The sequence below is a fragment of the Muntiacus reevesi genome, chromosome 15 (assembly GCF_963930625.1).
Source record: "Muntiacus reevesi chromosome 15, mMunRee1.1, whole genome shotgun sequence".
NCBI classification, from domain to species: domain Eukaryota; kingdom Metazoa; phylum Chordata; class Mammalia; order Artiodactyla; family Cervidae; genus Muntiacus; species Muntiacus reevesi.
Window position 1 is genome coordinate 61,808,614 of NC_089263.1, and position 17,064 is coordinate 61,825,677.

The following is a 17,064-nucleotide window of genomic DNA, read 5'->3' on the forward strand; positions in this document are numbered from 1 at the left end:
TCCCGGAGTCCGGGCTGTGAAGCTCTGGTCTGCGGCAACATGTGTCGCTGCCTGTTTCCCCGGGGGTGGGGGGGGCGCTTTTCAAAGTTGGATGTGTGGGGAAGTGATCTCAGACTTGGAGGGGGGCGCCCTATGTATCACCTGGTGGGACACGGGCCTCCTTGAAAAGTACTTTCCCTATAGGGACACATCTCGAGTCTAGATTACTACAACGCCCTTTCTTAGGGGTGCCCCCGCTTTTCTTTAAAGTGGAGGAAACGGACCTCCTGGCAGAGGAGGGGGGCATTGCCGGGTTCTGGGTACCCAGACCGTAAGCGGCAGAGCCGGGAACTCACAACGCGGTTCTTCTGACTCGGAGGTGCACTATGGAGTCTCCTGATCAGAAAATGACGGGTAGGCTAAAAGGGAGAGACAGCCGCCGACTTACGTTTGGGTGCCGCTTGTCTTGCCTAGGGCATTTATTTCCCAGGACAATAAGCAGAAAGCATCATTTTCTTTCCCTAAGCTGCATCCTCTGATAGAGGTTCCGAAATAGCCAGGTGTGCGATCTGCCGCCCCCAGCGCCCCAGCTTTGCCCTCCGCCCGCCTGAGGACAACCACCCCTTGTCCAGGGCTCCCAGCAAATCGTGCACAGAAATCTCCCCCGCGTGGCGCGCGGGGCTCGTGGAGGGAAAAAGCACCAGCGAGCTCAGGGTGTTGGTCATGGCGGCGAGGGGCACTGCGGCAGAATTTTTTCCTCCCTTCTTTGCTGCAATCTGGGTGCGGCTAGAGCAATTTGTCATAGAATCTGGGGGGCTCATTTTTCCGGCCAATCACTTTTGGAGAAATGAGCGCATTGCAGCAGAATGCACTGACGTCAGAGACCACCCCTTCTGCGCCTCCATATAAACCCCACCCAGCCAGCCCCTAGCGCAGACGGCGGAGAGCTGGGATGGAGCGCGCCTTGGCCCGCTGGCCTGGGCCGCTGCTCCTCCGGAGAGCCCGGGCGCCCACGCGAGAACCTCCCTACCCGGTGAGTGGTTGGCCATCCTTTGCCCGAAAGGATGTGCAAAAGGAAGACGACACCCCCTTCTGGGCTGGTCTCCGTCCTACTGGACCTGCCGCGAGACAGATACCCGAGACCGACTCCTGAAGGCGACCACTTCGCCTGGTCCCCGAGCATCGGCGACGGAATCGTGTCGGGAAGGAAAGTCTCGAGGCACATTTTCCTGGAGGACGGGGGGTAAAAAAAAAAGAATCACAGGGCCCCTCTCCAGTCTGGTCACTGAGGGTAGGCTGGGTGGTCTTGGCTTCAGTGACGAAGAGTGGGAGGAATCTGACCAACCCCATGTCAGAGGCCAGTGTGCCGTGGTCACCGCGGTCCAAAACCGAGATTTTCTGGGTTTGAAGCCACCTTGAGAATCACGAGTGGCGAGAGACGTGGCGGTGGATGCATTCTGCATTCCCTAAGCAGTGGGGGGGAAGCCCCCCGAATGCCAGAGTCTCCCGGGCATATTTTCCCGCTAGTTTTGGCCAGGTTCTTGGTGGCCGTAGGCGTCAGGAGTGGAGGTACTTATCCGCTAGGGGTTCCGAATCCAAGTACACGGGTTAGTGCAAAGCCTACTCCAGTCAAAATTCAAACAGTAGCGTTGCTACTTGGTATTTTCTGGTTTATTAGAATAGTGGAGAGATATGGCGCCCAAGTGCAAACCTTCCAGAAGCCCCCCCGCCCGCCCCCCCCAGGACGGGTTCCGTGCAGAAGGGCGGCTGGGGGTGGCGGGAGCGGGTCAAGTGATTAGGGGCGCGTGCAGAATAGAGGCAGGGGGTGGGTTGAGGTGGAGGGAAGGCTGTGTCCTTGGGTCTGGAAGGGGCTGGTCAAAAGGGAAGAGAGAAATACAGAAAAAGGGGGCGTGTTGGGGGAGTTCTGGGCTCTGGGAGTGGAGAACTGGGAGATCGGGGGTCTTCTCGGTGTTGCGCGATGGTCCCTGGAAGGTTCTGACGTGTTGTGGGCTTTTGATTTTTGATCGAGCCGCCTCTTGCCGTTTCCTTTGTCCCTGTCAAGCACCCCCCCACGCCGCCCCCTCCCCACGGTGGGCCGGCGGGCTTGGGGAGGGGGAGCGCGAGCGAGTTGCTACGTGGCAGGTTTCTGGAATGTTTTCTCGCTGGCCGCCAGAGGGCGCCCGCGGCACTGCGGAATTTTGGGGGGCGGGGTGGGGAGGGGAGGTGGCCTTTGTTCTCCTGCTGGAGGGGGTCGGGCGCGGGATTTCCTGGAGAGTTCTGGGTGCATCTACCTAAGGGAGAAATGTTTTAAGACCCCCCGATTCCCTCGGGGAGCCGTTGCAGGATTTCGCTCTGGGTCCCGATGCCGTGGTCGGCGCTGATTGCGTGACCTAGGGCGTCGTGGAAGAGCGTGGACACAGATGAGTTTATTTCGGCCGGTTTGGGTTTTGAGGGTCTGAGAAGGTGTGGCTCATCTGGGTAGGATGGAGAAGCTGTGAAACGGTTAATTAGGCGCCATCGTGCTGGGGTCTTGAGATTCTTACCGTGGCGGAGAAAAGGAGACGAGATTTGGGGTGGGGTGGGGGACTCGGTGGTGGTCTGGGTAATTTTAGACGGTTTTGGCTACCTTTATTTTATTTCCTAGTGGTACCGTATTTTGTATCACTTGTCCAGAGACACATAAGTGTGTGAAAATAGTGTATTGAAAACTGGGCCTTTATCATTTTAACTTAATTTAATTGCATTTTCTGGAGGTTGGCGCCAAGATTTCGGTGTTTTTCCCCATCAAAAGTGGAATCTTGTTCTGGAAAGACCCCTATGGCGACTGTCCCTTGAAATGCTCAGCTCTGTCGGGTGCCAGATCGACCCCTGCAGTTGGGGGGCGCAGAAGGACCTCAGGACCTGTATGGGGGGGCGAGCGGCCCCCCATAGAATCCACAGGTGGATTCTGGCTGGCGTCGGCCAGCGTGGCGTTTAGGGGGCCCAGCGACCCTGCGTGATTGGCTGGGGTGGGCTCTGCGCCCCCCCCCCACTTCCGTAGGCTTGAGACCTGTTGGGCGCCCCCTCCGCCTGACGCCAGCTGTGCCCCAGGCAGCTGCGGGGCGGGCGCGGGCCGGCGGGGGTGCGCGCAGGTGTCTGCTCCCGCCTTCTGGGTGCTGGCCGCGCGCCCCCTAGTGGTCTATGTCTGCAAATGGCTCTCGGCCTGCTAACCCAGGCTTGAGGTTGCGCATGCGCACACCGTGACCACTTGTACCCTGTCAATCAAGTTTTCCTTACCCCCTCCCACTTCTCTCCCTCCGCCCCTTTCCGCTCCTCTCCCTCCTCCCTTTTCCGCTCCTCTCCCCCCTCCCCCTCCCCGCCCCTCCCCCTCCTCCTCCTCCCCTCCCCCTCCTCCCCCTCCCCTTCCTACTTCCTTCCCATTTGCCTCACCCTTCTTTCCCCTCCTCCCCCTTCCCACCTCCCCGCCTCCCACCTCCCACCTCCCCCTCCCCCATCTCCCCCTCCTCCACCTCCCCCCTCCCCCTCCCCCACCTCCCACCCCCCCTCCCCCTCCTCCCCCTCCTCCCTCCTCCCCCTCCTCCCTCCTCCCCTTCCTCCCTCCTCCCCCTCCTCCCCTTTGCTCACTGCCTCCTCCTTCTCCCTCGGACTGCCCCCTCCCTCTCTCTGCTGTTCCCCTACCGGCCGTTAGAGGTCATCAAGACGGTTTCTAATTGTGCCCCCCTTCCCCTGCCCCAGGGTCTGTCTTCAAGGAGGACACCTTCCGTCTGATTCCCTGCCGCCAAGGACCACCTGTGGATGAGGAGCTGATGCCCAGGTGCTTGCCGCTCACCTCCGTCTTACGGTACCTCAACCCATCCTGGTGGCAACTGAAACCCAACACCCCTACCACCCTGCTTGCACCACCCCCAGGCCCATTAGCAATTAAAAGACAATTTAAATTTTAAGCTAATTAGTTTTAGTTGTAATTAATTTATTTCAATTTTAACTAATACCTAGACTTGGCCTTCTAACCTTTGATCTGTTGCAGAGGACGCCAGGAGCAGGAGTTCCTGGATCCCACCAGCAAACAAAGCAACCCCTGGGCAGTGACCGCCCCCGCAGGACCCGGAAGGATGAAGAAGACCCGAACCGACCAGCCAGCTGTCCCTCTTGGCTAAGTGTTGAAATCAGTGCCCTAGTGAGGGGGCGCTGGTTAACGTCGGACTTTTGATGTGCTTCTGCCTTGATGCTTTGCTTTTCTATGTGCGTCTGCTTTGTTAACCTTCCATCAACCTGGAGGTTTCACCATCCCCAGGGAGGTGTCAGTCTTTCTCAGTCCACCCCGTCACCACCCCAGGATGGTCTGAAAGGAAGGGTCCCTTTGGGAACTTCTCAGGAGGGAGACCTGGGCCAAGGGTTCGACCAGCATCCCCCTGGCAATTCCAAGGCCCCGGATGGGCTTCTGGAAGGAGCATGTGCCCCGAGGCCATGCTACCGAACTGCCAGGGGCACCCCCACCTCCTCCGAGATCTCCTCGTCCTTTCTGGGGAACGGGATCGAGCAAAGCAACCTCCCAGGGTGTTGTGAGTGTTGGTCCGATACTGGGAAGCCGGTAAGGCCAGGCATAGAAGAGGCGGTCAGTTAACATTTTTCCAAACAGGTTGGTCGACCACGTCCCCCTCACCCCTCTCATCACCTTTCTCACGCTTCTCGTTTGTTCTTCCACAGCGCTCCGGACAAGCCCAGTCCGCAGGGCTCTTGGTGCGCCAGGTAGGGCTGTACTGAGCCAGGGCTCGAGCTGACCTAGTCAGGATATGCATGGTGCATGTGGTCATTTCCAGAGCACGCCGTACGTTCTGTGCCTGTGTCATTGCTGTGCCGGATGTCCACGTGAGCGAGGCCGCCTCATTTACAAATGAGAGTGAATGTGGCCTCGGTTTGAGTCATTTTAAAAGGTGGAGGGCAAGAAGACAGAACTGAGCGACACTTAGAGTGAGGTCGCTGAGGCTGGAGGAGGGTGAGCGTTTTGTCACATTCCTGGCAGGAGAAGGGGTCAGAGTTGGACCCTGGGTGCCATCAGGGGCTGCCCCTTCCCCCCCGCCCCCCGCCCCCGAGTTACACTCAGAGCCTTTTGATTTCCACTCCAACGTTTGACAATGGGACAGCCTGTTTGAGATCCCAGCTGCCCGGGGTGGTCTTGGGGGTCTTGGGTGGCCCCAATGCTGGTACGATGTGCTGGTCCCACCTCTCAATAACGGTGTGACCTTAAATACGTTGCTTAACTTCTCTGAGTCTCAGTTCTTTTCATGGCCTAAATGGGGATTAGGGGGGGAAAAAAAAGCGACACAAAAAGCACCCGCGTTTATCTACCCCACATGGTGCTTTTGAAGGCCAAATGATGTAACCACTATGAAAGTGCTTTGTAAATTGCTGTGGAAATTGCCAGATACTTAACACCAGGAGGCTGTCCCTCATTATCACATGCCCAGCCTTGTCCCCCCCCCACACCCCCCCGCAGTAATAACAGCTAGCACCCACTAGGTGCTGTGTGTTTGCACTCAATAAATAAATTCCAGAAGAAATAAAACAGAATTAATTCAACAAACATCTTCTGGACTGCCTACAATATGCCCCGCACACCAGGCCTGGAATGTGATACAAAGATGATGACAACAAGTCTCTTGGAAGCTAATTGGGGTCCTCGTTTGACCAGCACTTTCTTTCCTCCCCTTTTAAGCCAACCAGTTTTGTCCGGACGAGACAAAAACAACTCGGGCCGCTTTAGAGAAACCCGGCTTGGTGTAGACAATAGCTCCCGGGCTTCTGAAAGGGGCTGATTGGATTATGTGGCAAATGAAGGTGGAAAGATGACTTGGGAGGTGGCAAATGAAGTGGGCGGAGATCTGCTGTGAGTTAATCCAGGCTATTAGGAGGGACCTTTTGTCTTCCAAAGGCTGGCAGGAGCTTTCACCACTGGGTTTTACATCCTTAATGTAAGGACGCATAATTTATGGTCAGTGAAAACCCAGGCCCCAGTGAGATTTGAGTGGGCTGTAAAATTGAGCGTCCTGCTACCAGTGAGTAATTATAGAGGACATTTATGTCTCCCTTTGCAGTTGGCAAAGGCCTTTTTGCAACCATCAATTCATTTAAACCTCACAACTCCCTGTCCGGACCCCGGGCTGGCCTGCACCTCCTAGGGGAACAGAGGCTGTCAAGCGGCCTTCATACGAGGGCATCTGAGGCGTCTGACACGGTAACGGAGGGGAGGCCCCCGCCCCGGCCCCTCCAGTCCCTCAGACCTGGCCCTTTGGCCGCAGGCGAGTCGCTCCAAATCCCTAACTTTGCTTTTCTCAGCAGCTTCTGAGCCTCCGGGCCTCTCCTGGCCTCCCTTCTAGCCTCTGTCTCTTTCCTTTCGCAGCCCCGCCTCCTGTAAAGCCTATCTACATACGCTGTCTTCCTTCCTCACCTTCCGTTTCCCCTCCAACCCACCGCTTCGTGGTCTCCTCTGGTCCGTTGAACTCCACCAGCTCTAAGGTAATGACTTTTCTGGAGCTTAACTCCGGACACGTGTCCGGCTCCCGGACGCACGGACACGTCTTCAGTGTTTCTCTCACGGTCTTCCCAGCTCCTGGTCCCTGGTGTTGACAGACAGCCCTCTCCCCTCCACCCCCTGACCTGTAGACGGTACAGAGTCACCTGCTCCTGGCCCTCCTCCTTCTTAACCTCTCCTAGAAGAGTATCCAGCCCTTCCAGAACCTTCCAGAACCTGCCTCTTGGCATCTTCTCTGGGTTGGCGTCCAAACCACCTAGAGCTGAGGCCTCGAGCTAGCTCAGTGTTTCCAAGCCTTTCCACTTTTCTCTCAGTTGCAGAATAGTTATCTTTACCTGCCAGGTCAGGTGGGCTATCCTGCAGGTAAAACCTCAAGTCCCCACTATTCGAGGAACTTGAAATAAGCTCAGTCAGGTATTCATGAGAAAATACAGTGAAGGTCGCCATCTGATTTTCTTGTAGGTTAAGTTCCCACAGGAAGGAGCGCAAGGGAGAAGAAAGAAGTGGGGGGTGGGAGGCGAGAAAGAAGCACAGACCAGAAAAAGGCCCCCAAGACAAAAAAAAAAGGAGCAAAGGGAGACTTAGAAAATACGAAAACCCACCCCCCAAAAAACACATCCAGAGAAAGGTTCCTTCTTGGGTTAGGCGAAAAGAAAGTAAACAGGAAAAAGGTTTTCAATTGATTATCCCAGTGACAAGTCCCAGGAAGCTTTCAAATCAAATTGCCCCATTTTAGGTTTTTAACTCCTTCTATCGGGTTTAACCTCTTTACCTCCCGCATCCTGGTTAAACCCTCCTCCTGGCCCCCTTGGCTGGTGATTAAATCCCGAAGGTACATGGAGCCTTTCAGGGAATGAATGGCCAGCAGAAAGAGCCCTCCCCTCCCCCCAGCTGTGTTTTTCAGTTTTATTCCACTTTCTGCCCTTTTCCCTTAATGAACACAGGGCTAATCTTGGGCCTTGTCAAGGAAGAGGCTGTGGACCTTAATGAGCTAGCTGCTGGATTCCAATATTCATCTCATAAGGAGCCTTCTTTGTCTGAGAAGGAAAGACACTGATTATCATAATGAGGTGCACCGCGGCTGCAGGGCAGGGGCAAAGAGGGTCTGAAGCCACACTTCTGATTTTGGTGCTGGAGCCCAGGGGCTCATTCTGCTCCCCATTCAAGTCTTTGCCTCTGTCCCAGCTCGCGGTGCATGGAGTGAGGTGGAAAGTTGCAGGCCGCTTTGGGCCACAGATAAGGGCTGCTCTGCAGAAGAGTGCCTTTGTTTGACCCTGTGTGCAGACTAACCAGCCCTGGGCCGGGGCAACTCAGGCCTCTGGGATCAGTTTTCCAGGAACAGAGAGACAGATGTGGGTCTGGCTCACCCCGCAGTTAAACTTAGGGCTCCCCAGTGTTAAACCTGTGAGACTTCCAAATGAAAAGTAAGAAAAGTAGAAAAGGAAGTCCTAGGTGTAGACCCCGTGCAACTGTAGCCGAGCTAGCGTCTGTGGAATGCCCCTTCCAGGTCAGGAAGTGGGTGGGTATTGGTACCCCAGCACAGCCCCATCCGCTTGGAAGGACAGAGTTGGGGGCTCACACTCAGCCCCTCATATGATGAGAGTGCCAGTGGTCTGTCAGGACCACTCAGATCCAGTATCCAAACCCGGCGTCACCCACTTTACCCCCAACTGTCCCTCCCATGTGTCCTGTGCCTGCTCTGCCCCTCGGGCCTCTCCTCCTGTGTTCCTTCTTGAAATCCCTGGGGCCCTTTCATGTCTTCAGGGCAGGTTTGCCTGAGTCAGAAACTTGCCCTTATGAATCCTGAGTTCTGGATGTTCCTCACCTAAAGGCAGATCAACCACAATTAGATCACTCCAGTTAAACCTTAGACTCCAGCCAGACCTTCCGCCAAATGGGGTAAAAAAAAGGGAGGGGAGGAGAAGTGGAGTGTTTGGAGCAAGAAAACTTGATTAGTTGAAAACTTATGGTCCTCTCTCCCTCAACTTACCTCTTGGCTAAAGGTCCCCTGGTGTTGGTGGATGAGATTTAGACATTTCCCAAGTCAGCGAAACCACCTCTCATCCGGCCCACTAGATGACAAGTGTGGACGGCAGCCCAGATGGCCAGCTGGGGCCACTCCATCGCTTTTGGTGGTGGGGACCCCAGATGTTGCCCAGACTTGGGGGCTGGATGGGGTGAGCACTTCTGAGAATAGGGGGTCCCACCAAAACTTGCTTCTTCTGTGCAGTTTGTGGAGAGTAAACTTCTGGGGCAGCTCCTGGTGTTCTAGAAGGATTATTTCTAGAAGTAGGAAAAAGAAAATCCATAGAACCCTTCATACCCTCAAATACATACCAATAATCAAAATACCTGCCCCGGAGTCGTTAATATTTTAGCATTTGAGAACCCAGGGAGGAGGTGGAAGGCAACTCAACTCATCTTCTGAGGCCACTGGCGGGGGGTGTCTGTGCTCGTGACTCCTGCGTGGGCGGGGGACTGCTTTAACCTGTGTCCTTGTTTCTGTGGCCCCCTTCTGCACCTGAACTGACACAGCTGCCTGCTCCCCATGCGCACGGGACACCTGCCCCCCACTCCCCCAGCCCGGGGGTCCTGCCCGGCTTCCTGTGTGGGGCCCGGGAGGCCTCAGCCACCATTAAGTCAATCCCGGAGGCTCCCCCCAGTTCTTCTGATCCTCCCGTTTTTTTTTCTGCTTTCACTGCCCCCTTCTGTAGTCCATCCGTCTTCTCTCCCCAACTCCCGTTTCCTCATCTGGTCCTCAGGGGGGCGTCCTAGGCCAGCCCACTCCTCCTTTGGGTGTCCCAGCACCAGCCTGGCACAAAATGGGGCTCGTTAAGAGTATGTGGGATGTATGGTTGCTTGGACAGGTGAGTCAAGGAAGGAACCTGACTGTCAAAGCTGAGTTGCTAGGTGGGAGACCCTGGGAGTGCAGGAAGCGTTAGGTCTAGAGGGTGGAGGGTGGACGCCCTTTAACCGAGGGTGGATGTCGCCCCAGCCCCTTTTGAGTGGGGGCCCCACCAGTCTCACCCCTTCCTGGACTCACGCATCCATCCCGACATCCAACAGTTGATCCTTACTGAGCAAACCCATAGCTCGGGCCCGGGCTGGGCACCTGCCACCCTAGTGCGTCCCTTGATGGCCTCTGCCTCCCTGGGGTGGGGGGCCGGGGGGTTGCTTCTGCCCAGGGTGCCCTGCTGGCCCCCGGGCGCTGGAGCAGCACGTTCTTGCTCTGTAGAGAAGGCAGGCCGGGGTGGGGTGCGAGGGGCAGGCCTGCTTTGCCTTGCTGTGGTCGGCTGGCCCCCTTTGAATCCGAAGCCTGGGGAGGGGGCCCCGAACCTGCCCTTCTCCAGGGCTCAGCCGCAGGTCCCAGCCAGCCAGCCCCTCCTGCCCCTAACTAACCCTCCCCGCCCGTCCCGTAACTGAGTGCTCCTGGCCGTCCTGGGCTCCCAGCCCTGACGTTCAGGACTGTGGGAGTGGCCCGGGGCAGCCGTGGCCTGTGTCCCCTTGGGCTCTGGGCGCACCAGGTCTCCCTCTTGAGTTGGGGGTCCGCGGGCTGGACCCCTCCCTCCAGGATGCCCTCCTACCCCTGGGACTACATCCAGCTCACCCGCCCCTTTGCGGGCGAAGGCCTGCCCACCGCCAAGGGCCCCGGCTGGGAACCTCCAGGGGACCTGCAGGCCTCACCTCTGCCTGGCTGCCCACCTTACTCCTCCTGTATCTGGCGGCTCCTCCTCCGGCTTCCCCTCCGCTCCCCTGCTAGGTTGACTGCCCACCCCCCCCGCCCCCCCCCCCCCGGCTCTGCTTGCCAGATCCGACCTGTGTGCCCTTCCCTGTGCCCCCTCCTCTGGGTTCAGGACCCTCTGCGTCTCAGCCATCCGACTGTCTGCCTAACACGTTGGTTTTCCTCGCTGAGCCCACACCTGTGGTTACCTGCGTGCTGCCCCGCCCACCTGCCACCTGTGTTCCTTTTCCCTGTCTCCCCCAGTGCAAGGAGACCTTCCCCCTCAGGATGACTCAAGTTTCCAGGGGATCCCAGTGCCCGGGACGCAAGCCCCCCCACCCCGGCAGGCCACCCCCCCCCCCAGCATCCTCGGGTACCTCTTCCTGTGGGCCTGGCCGCCCAGGCTCTGAGTGACCCTGGGCTATAGCCAGCCTTTTGCACTGTCCCCTTCTCCCCACCTGTATCCCCCAGACCCCTTGTCACGTCCTGCCAGGCCTGCCCGTCCAAGCTCCGTGTCCCCGCGAGTCCCAGGCTCGGCTCCCCCGTCCCCGCCCCCCCGGACCTTGTGGCCCATTTGGGGGCTGCTCCCGGGCCTGTCGCTCTTCACACCTCTTCCCGTCCTTGCCGCCCCCAAGAGCCACCTCCCTCCACCGAAAACCAGATGGCAGGTGAGACCAGGCTCTGTGCCTTTTCTGGGTCGTGTGTGTGTGTGTGGCTTTTCTGGGGGGCTCGCCTTGCCGTCCTGCTAATGTTTTACCTGTTCCCCCCCACCAAGGAGCCCCGGCGGCCCCGGATCGTGAACGCCTGGACGGAGGAGGTGGAGGAGCTCCCCTGGAGCAGCACGCCTTCCGGAGGGTCACCCGACGTCTCGCGCCTACCCCGAGCTGCGACGCTGCTGCCTGGATCGGGGTGAGTTGCGTGCTTTTTTGAGACACCACGATTTCACCAGGCTCACTCAAACATGTCTCAGTTCGAGGAGGCACACATGCAAACCTGGGGGGGGGTCACTGCCAAGGCCAAGTTCTCTGCCACCCCGGCCGTGGGGCGGGGCATTCTGGAAGCCGCCGGGAGCTGAGACCCTCGTGCGCCTGCACGGTAAGTGGAGAGCGTTGCCTCGGGCCTGCGCTCCTGAGAACCAGCGCGGCCCAGGCACGCACATAGTAGGTCCTCAGGGAGCTTTGCTTAGCGCAGTGATGAAGTGAATAGCGGGACGTTCGCCCTCCGCCTAAGCCCGCCTAGCGGGCCCCTTCGGAGACGCGGAAACAGCAGTGCTTGTCCGCCCTGGAGCTGGAAAAGCGTTTCTGCCCACGCGCCATGGAAACGCGGTGGCTGTGAGAATGCTGGGTTCTTACGCGCGAGGCTTTGATGATGTCCTTTAATCAGATGGTGGTTTTTGAGGGAGTTCTTCCCTTGGCCTCATCTCCTCACCCCTGAAATTGCAGCGGGATGGGAATGTTTTTGTGCGTTTAAGTAAAATCAGTAATGGTGGAGCACAAGAAAGCTGGGGTTACAGCTCCATGAGGCTCTCTGGGTTCGACATTTGTTTATGGGACCTTCGTTTATTCAAGAAGCGTTAATGGAGACTCGGAGGCCTGGGGGTGGGGCTCTTTTCTGGGGGCCCGAGGCCAGCTTTGCCTTAAGGACCAGAGGGTCTAGTTGTATGCCCGGGTGGGTCCCGTATGGTGATGTGGCCTGTGTGGTATCTAGCCCAGGTGGACGGGGGTGGGGGCGCTCCCCCGAGGGCACCCTGCTTTCTGCGGTCACGGCAGCGCAGCCCATGGCAGGGCTCCTGAAGGGGCCTTGGGGTGTTTTCAGAGCCAGCAGCTCAGGGGAAAGTAGCTGGCTCTGTGCGCATGTCTGAGACATTCGGGGTGGCCCCTGGGGTGAATGAATGAAGGCACCTAAATGGCCGGGATGGTCTGGGGAGGGGATGATGGGAAGAGCTTGGATGATGGGGTCAGAGTTGACTCAACTCCCCAGATGTTTATGGAGGCTCAGGTGGGCTTGGCTCTGTCCCAGGCCCAGTGCCTTGTTGCTCCACACAGGGTCTCTGTGAGAGGAGATGGGGACCACATCAGAGCTAGGGACCCTGTCTTGGGGTGTACTCGCCTATATGAGCCCTGCAGCCCAGTGAGCAGAGGGGCTGGACCCCTGTACTCCTCAAGCGTCTCCGGTTTCCATCGCAGCTTCTGTAAGGCTCTTGCATCAACCAGATTTGGGGGACAACTCTTCCTGCCCTCCTGCCCTGAATGGGGAATGGGCTGGGGATGTTATTTTGAGCAGGCGAGAAGGGTAGAAGTATCCATACAGGGGGCTGACCCTTTTGTCTGCTTATTTCTACTCCCCAGAGAGGTTGCAGAGAGGTGGGGAGCGTGTGCCCAGGCCTAATTCCAGGGAGGGGGCACCAGGAGGGCTCCACCCCATGACATTTACTCCGAGGCTGGCATTTGCCACCTGCAAACATGATGATGTGGAGCAGAGCCCAGGAGGGGATCTTTACAAAGGGCAGGATGCGGGCTCCGGGATGTTGTATCCGGAGCTTACCAGAAAGATCTGTGTGACTCGTCGGAGCCAAATGCCCACGGTTCCTGGATGCCTCCCTCTTCAGGGACGTCTCGGGAGCCCCTCCAGGTGGGCTGGGCTGATGGGTAGAGTCAGGATGGAGGCCGATTCCCAGCCAGTCCCGGACTTTGTCAGTCCCCCACCCCTCTCCTTCTTGGCGTTTGGGGTGGCCTGTCTTTGGGCTATGTTGAGTTTTAGAGGCTTTGGTGAATACTCAGCCTTAGGCAAACACATATTTTGGATTTTGTGTGTCATTATGCAGAAAATAGGGGCTTCCCTGATAGCTCAGTTGGTAAAGAATCCACCTGCAATGCAGGAGACCTTGGTTCAATTCCTGGGTCAGGAAGATCTGCTGGAGAAGGGACACGCTACCCACTCCAGTATTCTGGGCTTCCCTTGGGGCTCAGCTGGTAAAGAATCTGCCCGCAATGCGGGAGACCTGGGTTTGATCCCTGGGTTGGGAAGATCCCCTCAAGAAAGAAAAGGCTACCCACTTGAGTATTCTGGCCTGGAGAATTCTGGGGACTTAGAGTCCATGGGGTCGCAAAGAGTCGGACACGACTGAGTGACTTTCACTTTTCACGCAGAAAATAGAGTGATAGGTATAATCGGTCAAGTTCTTCGTTTAAAGACGTTGAAATGTAGCATCATCCATCTGCCATTGTCCAGTGTTGAAACAAAGGATCATTTTCAGGAAAATTCTCTTTTGGTGGCTTGGCCCATGCCTGAGCAGTGAGGGGTGGAAATGAAGCCCTAGCCCGCCAGCCAGACGGGTGGGAGGGGTTCTGTGGCCATTTGTCATCGTACTGGGCCGGCCCCCAGGGCCGCCTCTAGCTGAATGCTTCCGGGTCGCACAGGTATTGGGAAGAGATGGTGGTCTTGCTGGAAAGCTAGTCCTCGGGCCCCACCTGCTCCCCCCACGGTGGAGCGGGGATGGGGAAGGGGCTGAGAGCATAACTCAGCCTCTGTGCATCTCAAAAGGAAGAAAACGCCGCCCCTTTTCTCCCCCTTCGGTTTCCCACTGCAGGTTGCCTGTGGGACTGATGGCAGCTTTCAGGGCCCCTGACCTAGTGTCTCCTGACTCGTGACTCAAACCCCAAACGTATTTCCAAGCACATTTCTCCAAATAATGTCAAAAACTGGCAAGACTTAAGGGCAACGGGAGGCATGTGTTTCTTATTCATTCTTTTTCATGAAGGAACTTAAATGTGTGTTTTTTTTTTAATGACCAATCTGACTTCCAGAAAGAAAAAAAAATCACCCCTCTTTAATGAGCTTGCTAATGAATTTTTCCTTGAAAAGAGGAAGGCAGCTTTACACAGAAGGGGGTGTGGAGGGAAACAAATTAAGGCCCCAAAGGGTTAAAGGGCAGTGGACAATGTAGAAACCGCCATTGTGAGCTGAATCAGAAGGTCTAGGGTGCTGGGAGCATTTTCTTTTTAGAAGACTGACATTTAACAAGTTGCAAATGAGCCCCAAGAACTGGTTCCTTTTTCCATCTGCGGCTTTGAGCTCTGCCCCCTGTCCTGAAGAAGGACTTAAAGGAGTCTGACTAGCCTGGTCTCCTATCCCCAGTTTGAACAGATGGAAAATTCTGGAAAAGTGTTAGTTACAGCTTTCCAAATGAGGCCATCTGAAGCATGGGGTCCCCATGTTGAAAGGAAGAGAGTGGTCTGGTGGGGAAGGAGTGGAGGCTTTCACTCTGGGGTGCCCCCAGTTTCTGTGGGCAGCCCCAAGTCCCAGCTGCCTGCCTGTGGCTTCAGGAAGCCAGGCCATTTTTTTGGGGGGGTGTCTAAGGGAGGGGTTATGCTGAGGTAGCTGCCAGTCATCAGTGTGACATGAGTCAGTGTTTTGGGGCCAGGAGGGGACCCTTGGAAACCCACCGGGAGGAGGTCAGCCCCCACATGCTGCAGCCGCAGTGGGCGGGGTCTCAAGTTCACTTGGATCCAACAGAGGTCGGAGGTCCCCTTCTCGGTGCCCAGACGACCTGCTAGCAGTGCCCAAGAGGCTCATTTCTGAATGCTCACACATCCTCGAATTCCTAGTGCCTTCCAGATTTTAGATACTTGGCCCCTTATCCCTGTCTTTGGGGAACTCGCCAAGGGCCTCGGCGGTCGTGAGGGGCCTGCAGGCAGAGCAGGTGCGGGGCGGCCGCGGCCAGGGCAGGCCCCAACTTGGGAAGGGTGTGTGTGTGTGTGTGTGTGTGTGTGTGTGTGTGTGTGTGAGAGAGAGAGAGAGAGAGGAATTAATTAAGGGAGAGGAGAGTGGTGGAGGGTGTAGTCATGACTCTCCTAATTGCTCTCCAATTTCTTTGGGCTTCAACAAAAATCCAGATGGAGGGTTCTTAAGTCCTCCTTCCTGGGAGTTGGGGGGCCGGGGTGGCGGGGGAGGCAGGCTGCCCACCACCTTCTGCCGGGCGTCTCTTTGCAGAGTGAATAGGGTCTTTGGCAGGGGTTTAAGGAGGGGACTTAGCCTGGGAGCTCCCAGGGCGGTGCAGATGGAGACAAAGGCCCCGCAGAAGGAATGTGGGGAGCCCCCCACGGAGAACAGCCACCTGGGGATAATTGGGAGGCCCAGCGCAGATGAGTTTTCCCAGGTTCTGTGAATACATTCTCTCAATAGAAGGTGCCCTTTCTTCACATGAAAAGAGGAAACCTCAATTACCTCCCCCTGAAACAGAGAGTGAGTGTGTGTGTGTGTGTGTGTGTGTGTGTGTGTGTGTTCCCTCCGGGGGCTGCGGCAGGCCCCTCGCCCTTGTGTGCGTGGCGGGGGCTCCAAGCCGCACAAAGCACGTCTAAACAGCCGCCCCGTCGGCGCGACCCCAGACCAGCCCGGACTCCCCCGACCCGGGGCTTTCTCTTTGCAAGTTTCTCAGGAGGGGGAAGCAGAGTTGCCTTGCCTGTAAACAAGAATCTGATCAAACCGGGCCCGATGCCCGGGAAACAGCCAAAGGAGACAGAAGTCCAGGGTGGAAAGTTGGGGAGGAGGCCGGTCAGGGGGGCCAGAGGCTGACCACACGTCTGTGCTGGCCGTCCAGACTCACAGCCGTGCTGGTCCTTCTGGCCCTTTCTCTGGGCTGTTCTGTGGAGGGGGGAATGGAGTCATTCCTTCGGGTTAGGAAACTGGTGCTTCCGGGGCTCAGTGGTCCATGGGGCTGATGCTTGCACTTAGGAAAGGTAACAGAGGGGGGCAGTTGGCAGGGGGCTCAGGGTCGGGGCCACCCCGAGCAAGGGGCCCCTGTGAGCTGGAGGGAATCAAGTTGGCACCCTCGCTGCCCCCAACTGTCCTGAGGACGTGGGCCCCTCTGGAGGAACCCCGGCAGAGTCCCTGCCATGAGATGAAGGCGTCCTGGTTCTGAGTCTCAGCTGGTGTGCTTGTTGCTGCTGGCTTCTGGGCCTCCGTTTCCCCATCTGTAAAACGAGGCAGTGGCCGTTCAGTTCTCTGTATTCTGTGAGGCGGAAGAAGCCAGGGATGTCAGTGCTAGAAAGACAAGGGCTCTTTCACCAGAGGAGGGGATGGGGGTCCCCAGGTGTTCAAATTGGGCCCCCCTGGCCTCCTGGCTGGGGGCAGGGACCCCCTGCTACTCAGGCCTGGTCAGAGGAGAGAGTCCAGATAGAGCACTTTGGGCGCCCCAGGGTCAGGCAGCAGCTCAGCGTTGGTCCTCTGGGGACCTGGTTCCAGCCTATGCTCAGCTCCCACTGTGACTCTGACCTTGGTCCCTGGTGGGCCTCAGTTTTCCCATCTATGAAATGGGGGCAGTGCAGGATCATGGTCACCTCAGGGTCCGTGGGGCCCTGGGTTCCTTCCAGCTGCTCGGGGGTTTGTTTGCTGAGTCTTGAGAGTCAGAGGACTGGAGATCACTGGTCTTCTGTCTCCCCACCCTCTTTTACTTCCAAGACAAGGAAAGCAGAGACCCGAGGGAGCCCCGGGTGGGAAGCCCACCGCCTGTGGCCAGGCAGTAGGGTTGGCAGTCGTCAGCCAGTCCTCTCGGTCAACTCTTTGTGAACACGGATTCTAATAAGGCTCGTGGCCCAGAGCAACTCGGTGGCCTATTCTTCCATGCAGGTGGGCCGCCGGCCAGGCCTGGAACACCTTTTGGGCCATGTAATGAGCCTGGCCCGTGGCTGCCATTCCAGGAGGGTGTGCCAGGCTGCACCCTCCCTGCGGCTCACCCCGGGGCCTTTTAGTCATGAAACCCTCCATGGCACATCTGTGGGCACCCTGGCCCGCTCCGTGGAGAACTTCCTGAAAAACGCCATCAGGCAGAGAG

At 57.3% G+C, this 17,064-nt stretch overlaps 1 protein-coding gene across 1 annotated transcript in view; it reads left to right on the forward strand.

The window, feature by feature from the left end:
* Positions 1-1,043: 1,043 nt before the first annotated feature.
* The window catches only part of LOC136146995 (uncharacterized), a 34,640-nt gene continuing 18,619 nt past the window's right edge, over positions 1,044-17,064 (forward strand). The window contains exons 1-9 of the mRNA XM_065906082.1: positions 1,044-1,222; positions 1,507-1,586; positions 3,020-3,100; positions 3,715-3,820; positions 4,007-4,121; positions 4,587-4,728; positions 6,380-6,495; positions 10,868-10,900; positions 11,008-11,141. Of these exons, the coding sequence (XP_065762154.1) occupies positions 1,044-1,222; positions 1,507-1,586; positions 3,020-3,100; positions 3,715-3,820; positions 4,007-4,121; positions 4,587-4,728; positions 6,380-6,495; positions 10,868-10,900; positions 11,008-11,141 (986 nt within the window). The remainder of the gene's footprint in view (positions 1,223-1,506; positions 1,587-3,019; positions 3,101-3,714; positions 3,821-4,006; positions 4,122-4,586; positions 4,729-6,379; positions 6,496-10,867; positions 10,901-11,007; positions 11,142-17,064) is intronic.